The sequence below is a fragment of the Lissotriton helveticus genome, chromosome 6, assembly GCF_964261635.1.
Source record: "Lissotriton helveticus chromosome 6, aLisHel1.1, whole genome shotgun sequence".
NCBI classification, from domain to species: domain Eukaryota; kingdom Metazoa; phylum Chordata; class Amphibia; order Caudata; family Salamandridae; genus Lissotriton; species Lissotriton helveticus.
Window position 1 is genome coordinate 819,974,985 of NC_136067.1, and position 20,220 is coordinate 819,995,204.

The following is a 20,220-nucleotide window of genomic DNA, read 5'->3' on the forward strand; positions in this document are numbered from 1 at the left end:
GTCCCCCGAAACACTGTGTGACACTCACCTTGGAACTCGACATGGACTGCCATATTCTGTTTGGTCACCAATGACACAGCATTCAGACTGCGGACTGAACTCTTCCGATGAACTGGTCATTCCCTAAAGGACTCTGGCTGGCCCTCTACGGGCCAACAACGTAAAGTGGGGTTTGCATGGCCCTGTACTGTCCAGCTACAACACTCTGCTGAATGTACATTAAACATTTATATTCACACATATGTGTCATGTCTATGATCATTCAAGTGTGGAAGTATGGATGAATGTAGGGTCAGTGATTCCCCTTTACGTCCATGTTGCTCATTTCGTGGGACTTGAGTTACAGGGTGACACATTGCCAATTGCGGTCCGGGTGGCGCCAATACTACCACAGAGACGCCCGCATTAGTTACTTCCTTGTACAGCCCAGTACAGAACCATGCCCAGAGCCCTGGGGTCATTGTTCACACCTGTACGCTGGACTGGCATACGCCAGGCCAGCCCACTCCGCTTATGCTCACGGAGGGGGCGACAACACTACATGTCCCAGGTCTTCTCTGTATTGATCTGCTGATCACAGGTCTAGTTGTCAGCATGCCACAACCACTCCCTCACGGCTGATTTACACCCACACCACACCCATCCAGCACATGCGTCACAGGACATGTGACCCTGCCAATAAAAAGGGCCGTCCGCACGTGCTCGACACCATTTCCACTCTCTATCTGGGATCTGTGTGGTTATTTATGCATGAGGGCCTAGGGCCCTACCACATCACATTCCCCAATGCCGGAGGTGACATGATGGCGTCCGCACCACGACACTCAATCATAGAGGGTCCATGACTTGCGTTGCACAGAGTTGGTAGCACCGGATACACTGGGGCTGGCACGGGCCTACCACCACAGGACGGTCACTTTCGGTGTACTGAGGTAGGGGCACCTTAAGTGCTGAGCGGGTGTGCAACCTGCGAAGATGCCCCGTCCTGGTGGTCCAGAGTGGTAAGGATTTGTGTGAGCCCTGCTGGACCGCAGGGTAGGCCTCGCGGTTCACAGGGTTAGTGGCACCTAAAAGGCTGAGCGAGAGTGCAGCCTGGGATGATGCAGTGTGCACTGATATGATCTCTGCCATTGCAAAATCAAGACCCAGAATCAAGTGTGTGACCTGGGGTCCCGCAGTGCGGGGCTGCATGCTGTGGAGGCTGCCAAGATCACGGGCCCCGGGCTTGGAGCTTGCACCGGCACGTGGTGGGCCCTCTTGGAGACACGCCGGTGGCGGAAGGTGAGCAGTGAGGCATGGGTACGTAGGGGTGAGCAGTCACCACTGGGCGGCGGGAGGGGCTGGGGTGCAGCAGCCTGTGTGCACAAGGGCAGGCACGCGATTATGGTGTGTGCAATTGTATGGACTCTGCCATTCATGAATCTGGACTCTGTTTCAGATAAGGGACCTGGTGGACTGCAGTGTATACTGGCACGTGGTTGGAGACACCAGTGGCAGCAGATGAGCAATGAGGCCTGGGTCTGCAGTGTCGGCACTCTCTCTCCCTCTCTTCCTTTCACCGTCTGCCTTTCTCCTTCTCTTTCACTCTCTCTCCCTCTCTTCCTTTCTTGGTCTCTTTCTCCCTCTCTCCCTCTCTTTCTCTCTCTGTCCTTTGATGAGTGCATGACGCACCTTCTTATCTTGAGTTTTGTCTTGCAGGCTGTGACTTAGATTGTCCAGAGAAGACCCTCCATGACTCTTCTAAATAGTTGTTTTGAGTTTAATTTGAATAAAATGCTTTGTTTGGTAATTTAAAGATGAAAGAGTGATTCTCCTTTTGATGATCACGCATGAATGTTAAGTGTTGTAATTGTGCGACATCAGGCGAATTGTTTTGTTCAGGATTTCGTGAAGTTGATGTAACATATCTTTGTCGGGGGGGGGGGGGGGCGGGACTGGGAGTGGTGGCGTTGGGTGATGTGGCCCTCTTGGGTGTCCGAGCTGCATCATCGTTGTCTCCATGGCATCTGTGTTCTTCAGGTGTGGCTCTGGGCTGGGCTCCCTTTTATGGTGCAGGTTGTCATCAGACTTTACACAAGGTATGAGAAGGTGTTACATCCCTGCTGCTAACGCGCCTTATCGCCTGTTTTGTAATCTAATCGCCGATCTGGCTGGTCGTTGAGAATGTTGCGAAGTGGTGTTTTCGCCGCTTTTTGCACAGGAACGCTACTCTGAATCTCATTAGCGTTAGTTACCGGGGTCATCCTAACGATGTTTTTCGCTGCTGCTATCACAGGTAAACTGGTGATCGGGTGTTAACACCAGCTTGTGAATGGGGCGATAAAGTTATCACCACTGTGGCTGTGATAAAGTGCTGATAACTTGGTGATAAGTCCTTGAGAATATGCCCCAATGTGTACATAAAAGCAGCAAACCCCATGCAATTTACTATTAGCATTGGTTTTGACAAAAGAAACACAAAGAGCTGCCTTATGTATACACGTTTTTAGGTTTTAATGATGTTCACATTTGAAAACATGCAGATTATGAAACGTGTTCTGTATTCCTGCACATGCAGACAGATTTACTGGTTTAGGAGTATCAGAAACTCACAGCGAGAATGTATTCGACATATTCAAACTCTCGAGTGGCAGGCGAAAAAATGGCTTGGGAGTAAAGCATTTAAAACAATATATAATAAAAAAAAGCATTGACAAAAACTATGGGTCTGGCCTTGGCTGCTGCCAACCTTTTTGTTTTGCCAATGCTGGTTTGATTTTGCCATTTTTCCCCCAAAATGTTCATACTGAGGAAGCTGCCAGACCCTCAACACGGTGTAGAGGGTATAAGAAAAATATGAATGACACAATAACAGACCGATGGATTAAGAGGGGTGGTAAATTATACATACAACACTACCATTGCGAGGAAAACAGTTCCTAGGCTGCCCACAAGGTGGCAGCAGTCCCCAGGTTTTTTGTAGGACTGACTAGAGCTTGCTCTCATGGCACGTTCCAATCCTTAAACTTATACAAATGTTACCAATACAAACACCCTTAAACATTTTCAAAAGATCAATCACTCCCATAAAAACAGGATATGAATTTCACTTGACGTTTTACCCGAATTATTTACTAGTTATAATCTGCAAACTCAAATGATTACCGAAGCTTTAGGGAGTACTTTAACTATAAATAAGTGAGGTAGATAGAAAATAAGCTTTAAGTTTGCGGTGGGGGGGGATGCATATAGAGATGATGATGGTGGGTGTTCAGTGATAAGCACACTACGTACAGCCAGCGGAGCATATTCAGTAAGAAAATGAAAAACAAGTAATTACTGATAACATCATCTTTTTATATTCAGGTTGGGGAGAACATGAAGGTTTTATGGCAATTTGGCTGTTTGGAGACAATATGGGAGTCACTGTCTGTTATTGTGGTTCCGAAAGACCTAGGCGGAGTGCTCGTTAACTTCTAAAGGGAGGGGGGCTCTGCATTGCAGAGGTGGGGTCCGAGTAGCTTAAAGGGAGCACAAGATGGTAAAGGTACAGCCACGACATTTATATTGGTCAGAGCATAGAGAGCGAGTTTGCATACAATCAGTTGGGAAAGATGGGATAAGTTGTGCGTTTCTAACTTTGAAGACTCAGATGAATAATTTGGTCCTTTATCCTGTAGGTGGCTGACAGCCATACAACGTAGTGATAGAAAAACACAATTGATGGACAGAATGCAGAACACATCAAAACATTCACCCCCAGTCAAGAGCTCTGGGTTCAATCCATCATTCTTTTGCTCACCATGCCACCCCAGTTTAGACCTGGCCATATGCAAATCAGTCTTGACCCTGTACCTCATTGGAACAGTCTAGCCCGAACTTCCAAGTTAAGTACTCCCTGGACCGGAAACAAGTATCCTAGGACAGGTTTTGGGGTTCCACCCTTCATCAGCCAGGATAGCTCGATTCCAGTGGCACAGTGAGCACGGGTCCCACGTATGCTGTTGTATTGAACCCAAATCTGTGACTGGGGGCGAGTGTCTGAAAAGTTTCAGCGCTCTGTCCATCATCTCCTTGTGTTTGCTTTGTTCGCCCTAAGTTGACAGGGTATACCCAGACATAGGTCCCTTGCTCACTTGGCCACTGGATTCAAGCTAGCCTGGCTGATGAAGGGTGTTACTCAGAAACCGGTCCCAAGATGCTTGTTTCTGGTTCAGCGAAGATCAAGCTTGACAGTTTGGCTGAACTGTTCCCATGAGGCACAGGGTCAAGACTGATTTGAATATAGCTGGATCTGAACGGAGGTGGCGAAGTGAGCTAAAGAAGGACGCTGGATTCAACCCAGATCTGTGACTGGGGTGAGTGTCTGAAAAGTTTCAGCACTCCGTCCATCATCTTATTGTGTTTGCTTCATACATCGTAGTGCCACTATGGTGTTGCGGCAAGTGCCTAGAACGTAGGTGTAATGTTTTTCTGGCAAAGAACGAATAATGCCAGAGTTCAGCAGCAAACCGTTACCTTAGTCCCACTTAAGCATGCTATTCCGTGGCCCTTTTTGTGTACCTTCTAAATCGAGGAATTGCTGACCAGATTCAAAGCGTGAACATAAAACTATGCAAGAAAAATATTTAATGGTCACTTATCACAATAAAGTATTAATCAAAAATCTTACTTACAAACTCATTTGGCCCAGTTCATCCTGCAGCGACAACAGGACATCAGCTAAGCCTTCGCTGATGGATGAAGATGTGGACGATGAGGAAATGGGCCTGCAAGCAGAGGCGGCTCGGAAGGGTCTGCGCCCGGGTGCACCGAGAGGCGGCTGGCTGACCCGCGGACTCTGGTGCTTGATCATGTGAAGGACGGTCTGCACATTTGCGCTCAGAGAGTGGCTCGAACTGAGGGACTTTAAAGAGAGTTAAAAAGAAACATTTTCTCAATTATTCAGGAAAATAAAGTGAAAATATCAAGGTCCTGCTAGTAAGTGGCTCCTAGTTTTACCAGCTTTAGCACTAGAGGTCAGAAAAAAACTATAATCTTTTAAGGGTCACCATTGGTGTGAATACATCCAATAACCTGATTAAGATTCAAGGCAGAGGTGAGGAGGAGTGAATTTTGTTGCAATACACAATGCTGTGCTGTGCGGTGCGGTTTTGCGACACAAACATACAAACTAAAAATAATCTCATTCTCTTGCCCTCGGGCAACCAAGACAGCAGTGCCAAGCATAAATCTCATCCATGTTACTTCATCCCATTCATCAAAGACAGAAACGCAGTTATGCAGGTCAGTTTTTTTCAAATACTCTACCAATGCCATGCTCCTTTAACTTTTGAAGCAGTTCGCACTATAGAAATACCACACACAAAGATGACCGAATAATTTAGCAAAACACCATTTGTATACATAAAAAAAAATTCTGCATGCAAAGCCGCAACACCTACAGAAAAATATAAAGTATATTAATTTTAAAATTGTACCGCGATTTGGAGCTGCATAAACAAGTTGTACCCACCAGACACCTTCTCACACAATGTGGACAGATAACAGATCTAAAACAAGAGTATCACGAGCAGCAACAAACCCTTCTGAAATTGAATACTTTAGTGAACTTAGATTGTAGTGGACTACAGAATAGTTTTGGGTTTTTTCACCATTTACAGTTAATTTTTTTCTAGTTAAAAAAACCAATACTTTGGAGTAACATGCAGCATCATTCAAAATTTCTACTCGCACTTTTTTTTTTTTTTTTTTTAACTACTGACAGAAGTAGCTAAAGAGTCACACTACCGAATGTTAGTGGGCTATTTGGAAGACGCAGCATCTGCAGTACCACCTGTAAACATTTCAATAAGAACTATTATTGCAGTGGGGATAATTACTCCTCACGGTGAATCTGTGCTGTCAGAAAAATAATTCCCAAAAGCATCAGTTACAAACTGCTATGCTAGCAGATTCGATAGTAGGATGTGTGACCAGAAAGTACATTCTTCAAGGTGGCATGGCCGCATGAGCGACAGTGAGGACATCTCTCACTGGGCTGCCATCCATTGCAATCACTGGGTCCAGGTTTACCCGACCCCTAGGACTGGGTTCCCAAGATCTACTTGAATCAATGTGTTCCACAGCCTTTAGTGCCATCTCCAATATTGGCGTGATTCAATACAGTGTTGTAGGATCTCATCAAGGCTTCAGGGAAGAGCTCCTCCTACCTCCATGAGTGAAACCTAAGATGGCAGCTGGCTGTGCTGCCTTTTAAAGGGCACTGCCCAGCCGAAGCAAAAACGGTAGATAGAAAAATACACGTGTTCGGAGGAGTGCACAGCAGAGTGGCACTCCCAGTGACGCTTACAGTTTCCAAATCAATATGAACCTGAATGTGACAGTGGTCAGCAGTTTGATCACTTTTTTCTAGTAGACTAGGATGAGGAAGAAGTGGGGAATAAGATCTAGAACCAAGTACCACCACTGACCATGCAAGACAACTAATGCCCATACATCCTGTGGTGTGCCACAAGATGACAGAAGTTCTACGTATGGGTCGTAGGGTCCTTTTTTCCCCATATGTTTTTTCCAGCAGCGATGACAAATGGAGGATCCCTACAATGTCAGAGGAAAAACAAACTCAGGTACGGGCAAGTGTTCTCTATCCTGCCACACTATGATTGGGGTGAAGATCTCAGCGTTTTCCACACGAGTTTATTCACTTAAAGGATACACTTTAGGCATCTATGGAGTGCAGTTAGATTTAAAATGTGGTGTTAAAGACTATCTTGTATAAAACCCAGGGCCATTCTGACACCAGCACCCCACCGATTACGCAGCATCTCTGTATAGATTTACATATAAAGATTTTGTTCTTCGATTTTCGTTTAGAAGGAAATCTCGTAGAAAATGACTGTAGGGGGAGCCTGTGCCATTTTCCATTATCAAATTCGACAATAAAGGCCCACACTTTTTATTGTGGTTCCACCTTAAAATCATTTGCTCGTCCTACAAGCCTTGCAGCGTCATACCCACCAGAGCCAGGAGAGAACCAGATCTCATTATTTGGCTACAGGCCATAATTCAGCAATTTTCTAGACCACGAGCCTTCATTAATCCAGGATTCTAGAGGACATTTTCCTCTGCCTTTCCTATAGCACAAGAGTGTTTCCAGAGTTTCACCCTTATACAGAGTCTAAAAAGCATTTGCGGCATGTGTTTGGTGCCCACTAGTCGATTTTGCAATACAAGGAAAAATTGTTCGAGCACCTAAAAAGGTTTCATCAGCTTTGTGACATCTGGTAAAAGTAGAAGTACTAAGAGTTTCTTTAACTATCACTGTTGCGTTACGGTACCTTCAACACGTCCTTTCACCTTAGATATTCAAGGCAGATTCCCCAGTGGGTGCACCCTCATCTGAGTGCAAGTTCAGGGTGTTCCTATGATTAAGATCTATAGAGCCGAAACCTGGGCCTCTCCAAGCACTCTTAGTATAATCACACACAGGCGAAAGACACAAGAGCATTAAGTTTCGAGACTGACATATTAAAATCAGTGCCCTTATTATTAAGCACATCTTTTATATTCTGGGGGTGCAGCCAATGCTCCTCTTTCAGCACCGAACAGGTATGAGCAAGTGTAATATAAGTGTTTTAAACTTAAGTTTCTGTCTCAGAGGTAGAATTTGCCTCCGTATACAGTGTGAAGTAGGAGGAGAAAGAATAGTACTTCTACATAGCCTGGGCACATTCTCTCTCTCGCTCTTCAATTCCCACATATCCTCACAGTGAGCAAAGCCCAGTGCGGCCTCGGCCTGGATGCACTTCATAAGCACCATAAAAAAGAAGCCTGCAAGCTTACCTTGCCAGCTACAAAGGGAAGTTCTCCGGCCTTCGGGTACACCTGCTGCCGCGGAGTCTCCTTTAAGTCCGCATTCTTCTGGAAGAGACAGGAATAGGTTTCAGAAGTCCTTCTGCAACACCATAGCGCTTCCAGTAGAAGCAGACAGACTGCTATTAGCACCAGAGAACTACTCTAGGGTGATACCGCGGAAAGGAGGTCAACAGTAACAAGGGATTCAGAAAACAGATACACGGACGCCAATGTTTAAAGATTAGGCTACAATGCCTGCCATTTTGGTGAAATGCCTTACCAGCAATGGTAATGAAGAGACATTTCCCTCCTCCCACCCCCAACATTCCCTCTCCCATGCTGCCGCTTTAACAGAGCTTATCCACTTCTTGCCTCTATTTCAACGGTACTCTACTAGTGACAAGAGAAAGATCAAATGAGCTTTATGGCAACTCACTCAGTCTGTAGACTCTGCTACTAGCAGTCGGTGTGCACAATATTACTCAGTAGCAAACGTCAACTGCTTCTCTGCCAGCCAAGAATGTGCATTCCAGTATCACGTAAGGATGCACGGGTCATATGTAATCTTTATCCACCCACGCACATTTGCACACGCACTAGTCCCCCCCTCCCCCCCCCAAAAAAAAACAACAAAAAAGGCAATCTGCAGGGTTTTGTGTTTTTGGAGACTGGCTGAGGTGTTCGACGAACAGCGCGGATAAAATAAAGTGTCGAAGGATTAGCAGTAATGAATTAGTATAAAAAAGGGAGCTTTATCCTACACTCAGTGTGGCTTTTTCCAAAGCTAAACGTTGACAGATTTCAAAGTAACTGAGAACGTGAAAGGAAAGAAGATGGCTGGAATGGTCACCTTGGCTGAGACAAACCCATTTCTTAGAGCTTCCTTTAACTGCCACAGGGAGACCATAAGGAATGTGCACACTGGATGGAGGCTGCACTCAATGAATGGCGTCAGAATGAGTGATTCATGGCATAAGTGGCCTGTGCATCGCATTCAGCTCATATGATTGTCTCAAAAATTTACAAGAAGTAGGTCACCAGAAATCAGATCTCTATTAGGAGTGCATGGTGTGTTTAACTCCCAGTTGGTGGTGAAGGAAAATAAACATCAAGATAACAATGACAGATTTCATTCCAACAGCAATTTCATGAAAAAAGATGGAAAACTCTTAGAAAAACATCCGGTCCCTATGGAAAGGTTCTGAGGCACAAATGGTTTGCAGCTCACTATTGAATCTAGCTGATGACATGACAACCAAGAAGGAACTCTTCCATGCCAGAAGCTTTACATCACCGCAAACCACTGTCTCTCCCTTCTAAGTCCTGTGACACTTAAAAGACCAAACATCCCCAACTGACCGAGTCAAAGTGTTCCGCTGATTATACTAGTAAGGTGTGAAGAGATGTGCACATGTCCTAGTCAAAATTTAATTTCACACCTCTGCACCTTGAAGATATACATTGTCAAGGCACATGGGAGTAAAGAATAGTAAATCCTCTTCGGACAATACAACAGAAGTTGATATTGTGCCATCAATATTATTTCAGGTCAATATTCTTCGCTCAATATTGTGGTAAAAGGGGCGGAAGTGAGACCCACGCCAGATGAGGATAAGTTAGAGTCCGTGGGATAGCGGAGCACCCTGAGCTTCCTCTGACTTCTCTAAGAATTGGAAGAATACAAGAGAAGACACACAAAAACACTCCATTCCAATCCAACATCAGGCCACCTTCCATTATTCTGGAAGCAACAACTATCCAAAAGCGCAGTGATCTCACTTTGTGATTGGGTGAATGATAAGTCTATGAGTCAATGTACTCCGGTCTTGAAAATGGGTTTAAGAGTTTCCTAGAGAATGTCTGCTTGTGTTATTGATCTCACAGTGTTAGAAGCTAGTAAGAGCGTGCCCCGTTGCAAGGCCCATTTCCATAATGCCGCTGCAAGCCGGAACAGCAGTGGCCCGAGGGTGATACCTTGTTACCTCACAAATAAGAGTTAAGTGGTACAATCTGTGTGAATCACCATCACTTTGAATTTCTGCACTGCTAGGATGGTTTCTGGCATTAAGAAAATAGCCTCAGTCACACTCAAGATTATGTGGAAGCATGTATGCTAAGACAGTGATGCAAAGGTAGCCACAAACACCCCCCCATTCACAGACAAAAAGAATTAGCGGAGAACAACGAAAGAGATCATGGTAGGGAGAAGAGACATCCTACTGATTATTTTGGATCACATGCCAACAATCACAAGGCTGAAACTAGAGATGGTCATACTGGGATGTGCTCCGACTGGTCCCATTGTTCCAGCACATGGAGCTGCATAACCTGCCATTGGGATGTTATAGTGAGTACCCGCTTTTATTGAAGATGCCTGCAACCCCTGAGGCCTCTGGAATCACCAGATTGTCACTGTTAGGTAGGTCTACAAGTGATCCCCAGTTTGTAAAAGCGGATACCTTTTTAGGTTTCGCCTAAGTGAAAGCTGCGCACTGCGCAGCTTTTCGCGCAGGCGAAAACCTAATGAGAATAACTATGTGGCTTGGGAATCCGCCCTCTGTTCCATTGGCTAGCTCCATAAATGGAGGCTAGCCATTGGAACAGAGATCTGTCCGTCATGGCCGGACCAGATTCGTGGGCGTTCCCGCGATTTCTTCCCTCTCCACCCTTTTCTGATCGTCATGCGGCTGTGGGCGGGGTTTATTTTTTTTTGTCGTCCAGGTTTGTTTTGGCCATTCCGCGGCCGACCGCCGCAGGAAGTCCAGGTCCAGGTGAGTGCTGGCCGTTCCCGCCGTCCGTGCCTTTCCCGCCCCCCCGCAGCGACCCCCCCGGCGAAAAAGCAAGCTCCGATCCCGCCACCGCGTCGAAAGAAGCAGTCCGTGCTCATCGAGTGGGACACGGGTGCGAGGATCGCTTCGGAGCCTCTCTCTTGCCCCAACGCCGCGCTTCAGCTGCAGACTGCGAGGCGAGACCCAGCAGGAGCTGTTGCCATTTCACACCGGCAGAAAATACCAAACTGGTGCTTTTAACCCCTTCGACGCTCATGACGAGCTGGGCTCGTCATGAGGTAGCCTCCTCGCACGCTCATGACGAGCCCAGCTCGTCATGAAACATGGGAATGAGTAAATCCCAGCGTACGGGCGGAATTCCGCCCGCACGCATGCGGTTAAAACGTCCCACAACATTTCTGAAAAGTCGGCAGTTCGCAGACCAACCCGTATTTTATTTACTTTAAAAGACAAGTGAGGTGCGGTCTTGCATCTGTGAGTGCGGGAGACCAGGACCTCAGAGCGCCCACTGTCAGGGCGGAGCCGCTCTTTCGGGCTTCTAGGCGCAAGCGGACCCGCTCTGGGATTCTGAACGCTTATTGGATACAGCATTAACAGCTGGCTTTATATAGCGTCTCACACCCCAGTTCGAAGCGCTGTAAATATCATGCGTTACACTTACCCAGCTAAAGGGTCCTGCACCTGCCGACCTTGGAAGCATGGACGCCTAAACGGGCCCTGCCTAAATGTACAATCTGCAGCTTAGTCACTGCACCTCACTGAAGCAACCTACCAACTTTAGAGCCGCAAGGTCTACTGGTGTGCCCACGTGTTTGTGCGCCGGGACCACCGTGCCCAGTGTTCACAGCCGTGTCTCGGTCCGGAGAGAGTTCCATCTCTACAGTATTCATGGAACAATGTGTCTCACAGACACGGACACGTTCTTGGCGCTGGCTGCAGTCATTCTGCACGTGGAATCCATTTCTTACCCTCGCCCTCTGTCCAGGCCAACTAGTGCCCTTCACAAACATGAGTGCACACAATGGTTTGTTGACGAGCAAAATAAGCAGTTTGCTTAGCGGGAGAAAGCAAGGGTACCCTGGCAGTCCTTGAGTACAATTCACAAAGCTTTTTTCTGTGAGTTGCGTTACACCATGCATAGGTGTGACATACTCATGAATTTCCAGGAGTAAAACAGAATTATTCACAGCAAACAGCTTTGTGAGTCAGCGGCCATGAGCACGTCACACCCCAGGCTGCGGCGGGACTCGGCTGCTCATACGAACGGTTGTTGAATCAGGCTGGGTAGTCAGGCGTAAATCACACCTGAGGCAGGAGGAAACCCAACTACTCACACCAAACGCTTTCTGAGTTTGGCCTTGAAGTCCAGGAGTTAGTCACACCTAAGACAGAGCAGCGACTCAGAATAAGTCCCAAAATGTAGAATACATTGCAATGGAACACTGATCCCATTATGGCCGTCGGCGCCCCTGTCTCACTCAACACCCCCAAAAAAGGGCTGTAGTTTATCAGAAGTATTGAGTGACAGAACAGCTGAAAGTTATTTTATAGCGCAAAGTACTCTCTCCTGGGTGTCTAAGCGCTTTACAAAATATATGAATCTGTATAACAGAAATTCTGTTATTGGCGGAGATTAAAGATATTTGTATTGACAGCAGAACAAGGATGTCATGAGTCAGGCCCGCACGCCACCCCCAGGGATCGCACAGGTTCCTGCAGCAGGCGCAATAGCCAGCTGCGCTATTTTACAGGCAGGATAAGTAGTGCACTTGTGCCACCAAGTACGCATACATTTCTGCATTAGGTGCACTAGCCCGCTGCGCTATTCTGCAAACAGTATGAGTGCACACGTGTCCGCTTCAGGTGACTCACGGTGTTCTGCATCAGGTGCACTAGCCCGCTGCACTATTTTACAGCTTGGATGAGTGCGCTTGTGTTACCTTCAGGCGACGCACTTATTTCTGCAGCAGGTGCATCAACCAGCTGCACTAGTTCACATGCAGGGTGAGTGAACTCCTCACACTTTCAGGTGACGCACACATTTCTGCAGCAGGTGCACCAACTCGCTGCACCATTTTTCAGACAGGATCAGGGCACCCGTGGAATGTCTGCTGCTGCAACAAACTACAAGCTCCGAAGATTGGAAGGCGGAAGTTACGTTAATGTAAACAATACGCTGTCGAGATGAAAGCATGAGATGAGTAGGCAATGTGAACGAATGATTGGATTAACCAAGTGTGTAGTGCCTGGGACCAGCCTGTTGCTACCACAGCGCTACCACCCTTGTAGAGGCACTGGATTTCAGGAAGTTTCTGCCCCCACCCCCTGCACACACCTTTTGGTGAAAGGCGTGACTGTGCTGTTGTAGGAAGTGACGTCAGAGGCATCTCTGGGGCAGGGACCGGGCAGTTAGGAGCCAATGTTGACGGAGGAGCGCTCCTAGGGGTGAAGCTGTCCCTCTGCAGGGCTGCTGTGCGCAGCGGGGAACACGCACGTCCTGATGACGCGTTTCATATTATTACTTAGGGCGATTAAAGACGGCCCCACTCTTAAAAGTCCAGACTCAGTCCCAGCCGCGAAGAGCGGAGCCAGGCCTACTGCTGCTGCAGCCTGCGTCTTACAGAGCAGTGCAACAGCAGTGGAGGCCAAAGTGCTTCGAGGCCGAGGGACACCAAGCGCTGTAGGAACGGAGTGAGCCAAAGGGGCCGGGCCTGCTGGCCTCGCCTCGGTCTCCCGCCTTTACACTAATAAGATGCAACAATGTGTGTTTAAATTTAAATTTCATATATATAGCGCTTACTAACCCGGACGACCTTCACAGCACTACAGCGGGGCATTCAATCATTTTCACATATGGACGTCCATCTATTTATTCGTCATCCTGTCCAACATTGCTAGTGTAAATAATATCCATCCACCCGTCCCTCCGTATGTCCGCCTCCCCACTTCTTCGTCCATTATCAAACGTGTTTTTTCTACTAACCGCCCATCCGTACACCAGCCTGGTAATTTACCTGTCCAACCGTCTGTCCACGTAGGTGAGCCTGTCTCCATCTGCTCACCTATTGCAGCCTTTGTATGTTTGTCCGGTTCGAATTCTATCTAACAGTTCACCGGTCATGCTTATGTCCTTCTGTCTGTCTCCTCACCCACCTGTTTATCTGCTCTTTTGTTTGTCTGTTCGGTCATTTGTCGGTTGTCCATATGTGTATCCCTCCCGTTGTTTATGTGCGTATCCATCTGGCCATTCACCTGCCCGTATGTCCACCCGTCTGTCTACCCTGTCCGTATTTTGTCTGCCTGGCCATCTATTCATCTGACCGTGCACCTGCCCGTATGCGTGCATTGGAATTATGCGGCAATGGATTTCCACGTCCTCCTCTGACTCTCTGGACCGTGACCGGACCATCCCGTTCTACGACTACGACGGGGACAGCTTCGAGAGCGACCAGCAGAGCATGGCGCCCCCCCGAAGCCCAGGAAGAAGCAAGCGGCCCAGCTCCTTTGGGTTTCCCAAAATCGTGAAGACGCAGCTCCACAAAATGAGTGGGGTGTTCACCATCTTCTTCTCGGGGGTCATCAGAGAGCTGAAGAGGATTGCGGAGCTCTCACGGGACAAACCGACATACTTTGGATCTCTGATGCAGGACTACATCAGCTTCTTGCAGGAAAACAAGGAGTGTCACGTGTCAGTCACAGACATGCTTCAGACTGTGCGGCAATTAATGACCCAAGTCAAAAACTACTTGGCGCAGAGTTCCGAGCTGGACCCTCCCATAGAATCCCTCATTCCCGGAGACCAGATTGGTAAGCAAGACTGATCCATACTGCTTCTGCCATGTTTGAGTTTCTTCTGTGATAATGTCTCATAGTGGATCATTCATGCTGTATGTATGTATGTATGTGGAAATTCGTACAGGGTGAACCTAGCCGAAAGGACAGCAGAACGCGGTACACAGTCTGAGTCAAGAATACAATGAAGGATAGGAGAGGTGGCTGGTTAATTGATTGTTACTGCTTTCCATGGCGGCCAACTTAAAGTGGAGTGGTGGCATGGGGAAATGTGTGAGGGAGGGTTAGGGGAATAATAATAAATACAATAAAAAAAGACTTACCTACTGCTAACGTGGCAGGGTGGCCGCCTCAGGGCCCTTGGGCTACAAGCATAGGTCCCCCACCCAATACAGAACACGAGGTTAGTACTGAGGGTACAATAGGTCTCACATTTGCGAGAGATTAAGCTAATGGCAATGTAAATGACAATGCCATTTATTTATCTGTTTTCAAAACCAACACAAATACAAAATGTGTCATTTACAATGCCAATAGCTCTAACTTTTCCAAAGGCGAAACCATTGCATTGTAAATGCTTGTTTATAGGAGTGAATATTTTCACCAGGCGAGACTATAATTGCTCCGATGAATTGATTCCATTTGGGGGGTACCAAGTAGGACTAAGGAGGATGTTTGCTAAGAACCCAACACAGTACAGGGTTGCGAGTGTTCAAGAAAGACCGGACTCTACTTCCTCTTTTCACACTACAAATGTGGCAACTGTTTAGGTTCAGAAAACTAGATTTTATGCTACAGCAGTAACTCCACCATGAAGGCCAGGATACTGCCAAAGACAGCAGAGGCAGCAATAAAACAGAATGGCAGGGGCCTATATTTATCGTGTTGGCTATCCTTCAAGGTTGAGCACAGCCTGTTCTGGGCATCTGCCAGCACAAGCATCAAACTCAGCACCTTGAACTTTTAGAGAAAGCTTAACTTGTTTAGGTCCCAAACGTCTGAGATACAACAAAGTTCTACTCCTTTTATCCGTTCCGGGAAATAATTGAAGGAATTCTCCTGCCTCGTATATGTAATGAGTTACCCAAGAGTGTCCAGATAGGGTTACTGTTCCCTAGATAGGTTATATGCCCTTCTCAGCACTTCTGGGACGCGGGAGAAGGTCTGTTCTTATATAGTGCTTCCTATGGAAGATAGTTTCATGAGGAAAAGGAGGCTCAAGCCAGGGTCTAGGAAAGAAAGTCCTTCCAGACTTGAGAGGCTAGAAAGCCTTTGCTGGTGGAAATAGCGAGAGAGGCATAAGCAGTACATCGTAGGTGGCACTCTATGATAGCTCTGTGACTGTGCTGGTCATGTGCTGTCGATGGACATCATCAGCAGAGGGAATGGGCAGAACCTTTCCTTCGCATGCAAGGTCGATTAATTTCTCCTGAGCCAGAGTGGACAGCAGCTATACTGGGTGCAATAGTGAAATAAACAGTGCTAACATGTAATTCTACATTACAAAAAAATAAATAATCTTACTTTAATACGCTGTCTGCAAAGCAGACATGTTATTATAAACTATCAAGGAATATTACAAGCAGTTAATGATTGTCATAACAATGGATACCCCAAAAATAGCAACTATCACATTTTGAAACGTCACAAAGAAGAGTAATTGCAACAGGAAGGTGATAGATGGAATGCTTGAATTAATGTCAGCCACTGACAATGGCTCGGGCCACATTCCAGTTCATAGGTTTTTTTGCCCGCCATACCAATCTAGACAAAGCCCTGCCTTATGCAAATCAGTAGCGACCTTGCTCCTCATGGGAGCAGTCCATCCCACACCGCCCAGCGAGGTCCCCTCCAGAATGGAGAATAAGAAACCCCAGACAGGTTTCGCCCAGCTTGGGGCTCATCAGCTGGGTGTAGCTGGAGTCCTTTGGCACAGTGAGTACGTGACCAATGTATGGGCATCCCCTTCGCATTTAGGGAAAAACACCAACGTGAACAGAAACACAAACTTGTCTTTCATTTCAAATGCGGGTACCTTCGCAGGACACTTCTTCTTGGCTTTTTTCTTTGGTCCACTCTTGGAGGAAACTGGTGCAGGTATCAAGAGCCTGTTGATTTCAAGTCCGGTCTCGAGCTGATATGAACAGAAATACTACTTAGTTTCACAATTTACAATTGAAATGTAACATTTAAAAAACAAATCCAATTTAGATACAACCAAAACATGAACAAGGACGCATAACTTATTAGTCAATAATTACAATCTTAAACACAAAGGGACTAGTGCGTTCAGCCTGTCAAAGACACTGAAAAGACATGAAGTAAAACATGCCGGGTAAGTAGCACTTTTGAATCACTTTTCACAAATACAGTAATTTAAATCTGCTCTAGCACACTGAGTAAAAGCACAGGCTATTCAGTCAGATACAATTACTGTCCATTCCAGGGGTGGAGGGGGCGGGGGGGTGGAGGGGGGAGGGAGGGGGGAGAGGAGTGTTAAAACAGTGAAAGTCCCAAGGATCTAAATGTAGATTACAAGAGCCTAGGTGCATGAGGGACAACCAAAGTTCACACTTAGGTAATGACAAAAGAGTATAAAACAGATGGTCTTGTCATCCCAAGTATGTTTTTTATTACTAGGCAACACAATTAGTCATATAGAATCTAGTTTAGCCAACACAATTAGTCATATAGCATCTAGTTTAGCCAACACAATTAGTCATATAGCATCTAGTTTAGGCAACACAATTAGTCATATAGCATCTAGTTTAGGCAACACAATTAGTCATATAGCATCTAGTTTAGGCAACACAAATAGTCATAAAGCATCTAGTTTTGCCAATCTGACGAACCCACCGCATAGGTTCTCTTCTCCCTGAACAAGGAGAGTGGAGCGTTTCTGGAGGCCGATACGTCAGTCATGATGACTAGGATTAGTATTATTTTGGGGGAGGAGCACGGTGATGCAGCTAGACATGCCTGGAGAGAAACCTTGGGCCACGTGCTTCTTCCCTCTAATTTGACCCCTCTAGGACCCTGTCCTCTGAGCACACAGAGTGAAGGTGCAGCCTGGGGACCTATTTTGCAGCAGATGTGTGCACTTGACCATGCCAAGAGCCGCTTGCTCCTTTTTAAGATTGTGGAAAGCTCACTCCTTTACGAGTGGGCAGTAATATACACCTACTCCCAGGCATGCCATTCATCTTTGTAACCTACTCTGGATCCGATCCTAGTGCTGCGCCCCTGTCTGAAGTTGCTAGCTGACACCTAGGCCATAACCAGGCCACACGAGTATCACAGTCGCAGGAAACTATGCCAGCCAGGCCTTTCACTTCTGAGACTACTGTGCAGTGATCCCACCATGCCAGCTGTTTTTTGTGGTACCAAGCAGGCGAATGCTCCAGTCGGAGCCCTGCTCACCTGTCAAACGAGGTCTGTGCCTGTTCGAGTGGATGATGCTGCTTCCCTTCTAGACAGCTACCGCAGCCAACACTGTGGTGATGAACAAGCCAATACCACATTGTGGCACTGCTTACTGTTTACAGTGTGCTCTACCAGGCTCTTCCCTCCACCCATGTGCTCTGGCACAACTGGGATGATCAGTTTTGTTATTTTTTTATTTTTAAACATCCCTGCCTTGCTCCGATTGTGCTGTGACCGACACCTATGAGTATGCACAGCTTCCTACGAGACATCTCCAGTACACGCTTTTTGTTTACGAGGCATGCTTCACTTTTCAGTCAGGGGATTTGGAGGACCAGTGGACCAACAAACCGCTAGGACTTGTCCATGTCTCCCTCCCTCCTTGTTGGGATTAATGATTCTTGGAATCCTACAAGTCGAAGTGGCTTAGGCCCTGCTGAGACAAGCAGTACGGCCTCCTAGGCCATGTGATATGATCACGGTTGCACAACAGCTCCAATTGCAAATGGCGCATGAGCACCTCTTTCTTGGTAGTCTTGCACAATAAACCAACTGTTAACCTTTTAAGTCACAGAGACCAGGAAAACTTGAATTGTTTCCTCTCAAATTGTGGGACCCAAGTTTTTTCACAACTAACAATTAAGTGATTCTTGACCAGATATTTACTTAATTGGTCCAGTTGTCTCTGAAAGTCTATGGGAGCTTGGTCGATCACCACAAGAACTGCTGCATACCGTACAAGAAGGTGAAAATCCAGAATTGCGTGGGGGGGGGGGGCTGACTTAAGGTGGCTTAGCTATTGTTATCAATATAATCAATAGGCTCATCCGACTAGCTTCGGTTAACTGAGCTAAGAACCCCTCAAGAAAAGGAACACGCAAATTCCGGGAGGATGTAAACTAGTAACACTAACAAGACAAGATCATTTCGGCCTTGCACACACATAGCCGGAGGCAGATTTACCTGGACACCAGACAAATCCATTTATAGCAAAACAGTATCTTAGGGTAATGCAAATATTTTTTGTCTCATTGTTCCTCTTTTGGTCAATTACATTTCCTTTCATCCTTTTCGGTTCTACTTCCTTTTGAACAACCACCCTCAGAGGTTACCTGCTAAACAATGGAGTGCAACACACCCAGGATTCTCCCTGGTTCCCTGGAATTCATTAGTTTCTCTTGGACAAACAGCTTAATTGCTTTAGTTGAAATAGGCTTCACTAATCATGTTTTATGATTTGAATTTCTAGCTTGAATCTGCACTTAACATGAGGTCCACATTATGTTTCTGATTAATTGTTAGATAAAACGTCTGTGAGATAAAAGCTGTGTGCTCATTATGGATATAGGAGGCTGTTTCAGGAATTTCTTGAGCAGCAGAATCTGTCCTACTCATAATTTTTGTATTAGTTTGATGTTAAAGTTGTGTTTAGTGCATCTGTTCTTCAAAGGAGCAAATACCGGGATCAAGATTTTCCTGTAGGGTACCTTCATAAAGGCAAAATATTAAAAATAGGGAATATTTGCATGCCTCAGGAGTACGGTTACTAGCTATGCTGGGCCCAATTGCATTATAATATAGTCTATGTTTGCATCTACTAATCCGAATCAGAGGATGAAGTTGAAAACTCATTAAATGAAGATATGTTTGTAGGGGCATATTGAAGGTAAAAGGCTAAGCTGGATGGTTACATTTTTTTCTTCCCAGTTTTAGGGTGGTGTGGAGGGGTTGTGCGTGTGGGCAGTAGCCACTCTGTAGTTATAGTTAGGGCTAACAGATGGCAATTCCTCAGATTTTTCACCATTAATACCTTTGCACCCGTTTCATGAATCTCCTCAAAGCTTTGCAGACCTATTCTTCCTTCATCACTGGCGGGTGATGTAAAGTTTAACTGTGAATGGTCAAGAGGTGCAAAGATTAAAGGGGGGGCTCAAAATGAGTTTTGCTACCAACACATTTTCCGTAGACTTTTGTATTGTACATACCGTGCAAACAGTTACACTGATTATTTTGAGTACTCCAGGCAAGTATTTTTTTCGGTTATGAAGTATTTTAACTTAGTCACATTGGGTGTCGAAGTATTGTCATGAAATTTTGCTGTATTTCGCAGAAGTCCTGCAGTACATAGCGATGACAAGTGATTAGCCAATGACTGCCTTTGCAAAAGTTAAAGGCAGCCATTTTGGTTTTAGGTACAGTTTGGCAGAGTTCTGCATTACGCCGTACAGATCTAGCCAAGTATTAGATTTGGTATTTTCCCATACATATTACAACTTTAGTAACGTGGTACAAGGTAGGGAGAAATATTTATAAGTTTCTATATTTTTGTTTTTAAAAAGTATGGAGTGCCTTGGCAGAAAAATGTAAACTAACAAAAAAA

At 46.1% G+C, this 20,220-nt stretch overlaps 1 protein-coding gene across 3 annotated transcripts in view; it reads right to left on the reverse strand.

Moving 5' to 3' along the window:
• The window catches only part of CEP57L1 (centrosomal protein 57 like 1), a 140,745-nt gene that overhangs the window by 51,143 nt on the left and 69,382 nt on the right, over positions 1-20,220 (reverse strand). For 2 of the 3 annotated variants that reach the window (XM_078648405.1, XM_078648406.1), the window contains exons 8-10: positions 16,453-16,551; positions 7,825-7,902; positions 4,656-4,885 (exon numbers count right to left, since the gene is read on the reverse strand). In XM_078648405.1, coding sequence (XP_078504531.1) covers positions 4,656-4,885; positions 7,825-7,902; positions 16,453-16,551 — 407 coding nt within the window. The remainder of the gene's footprint in view (positions 1-4,655; positions 4,886-7,824; positions 7,903-16,452; positions 16,552-20,220) is intronic. The other variant, XM_078648407.1, reaches the window with a different exon arrangement.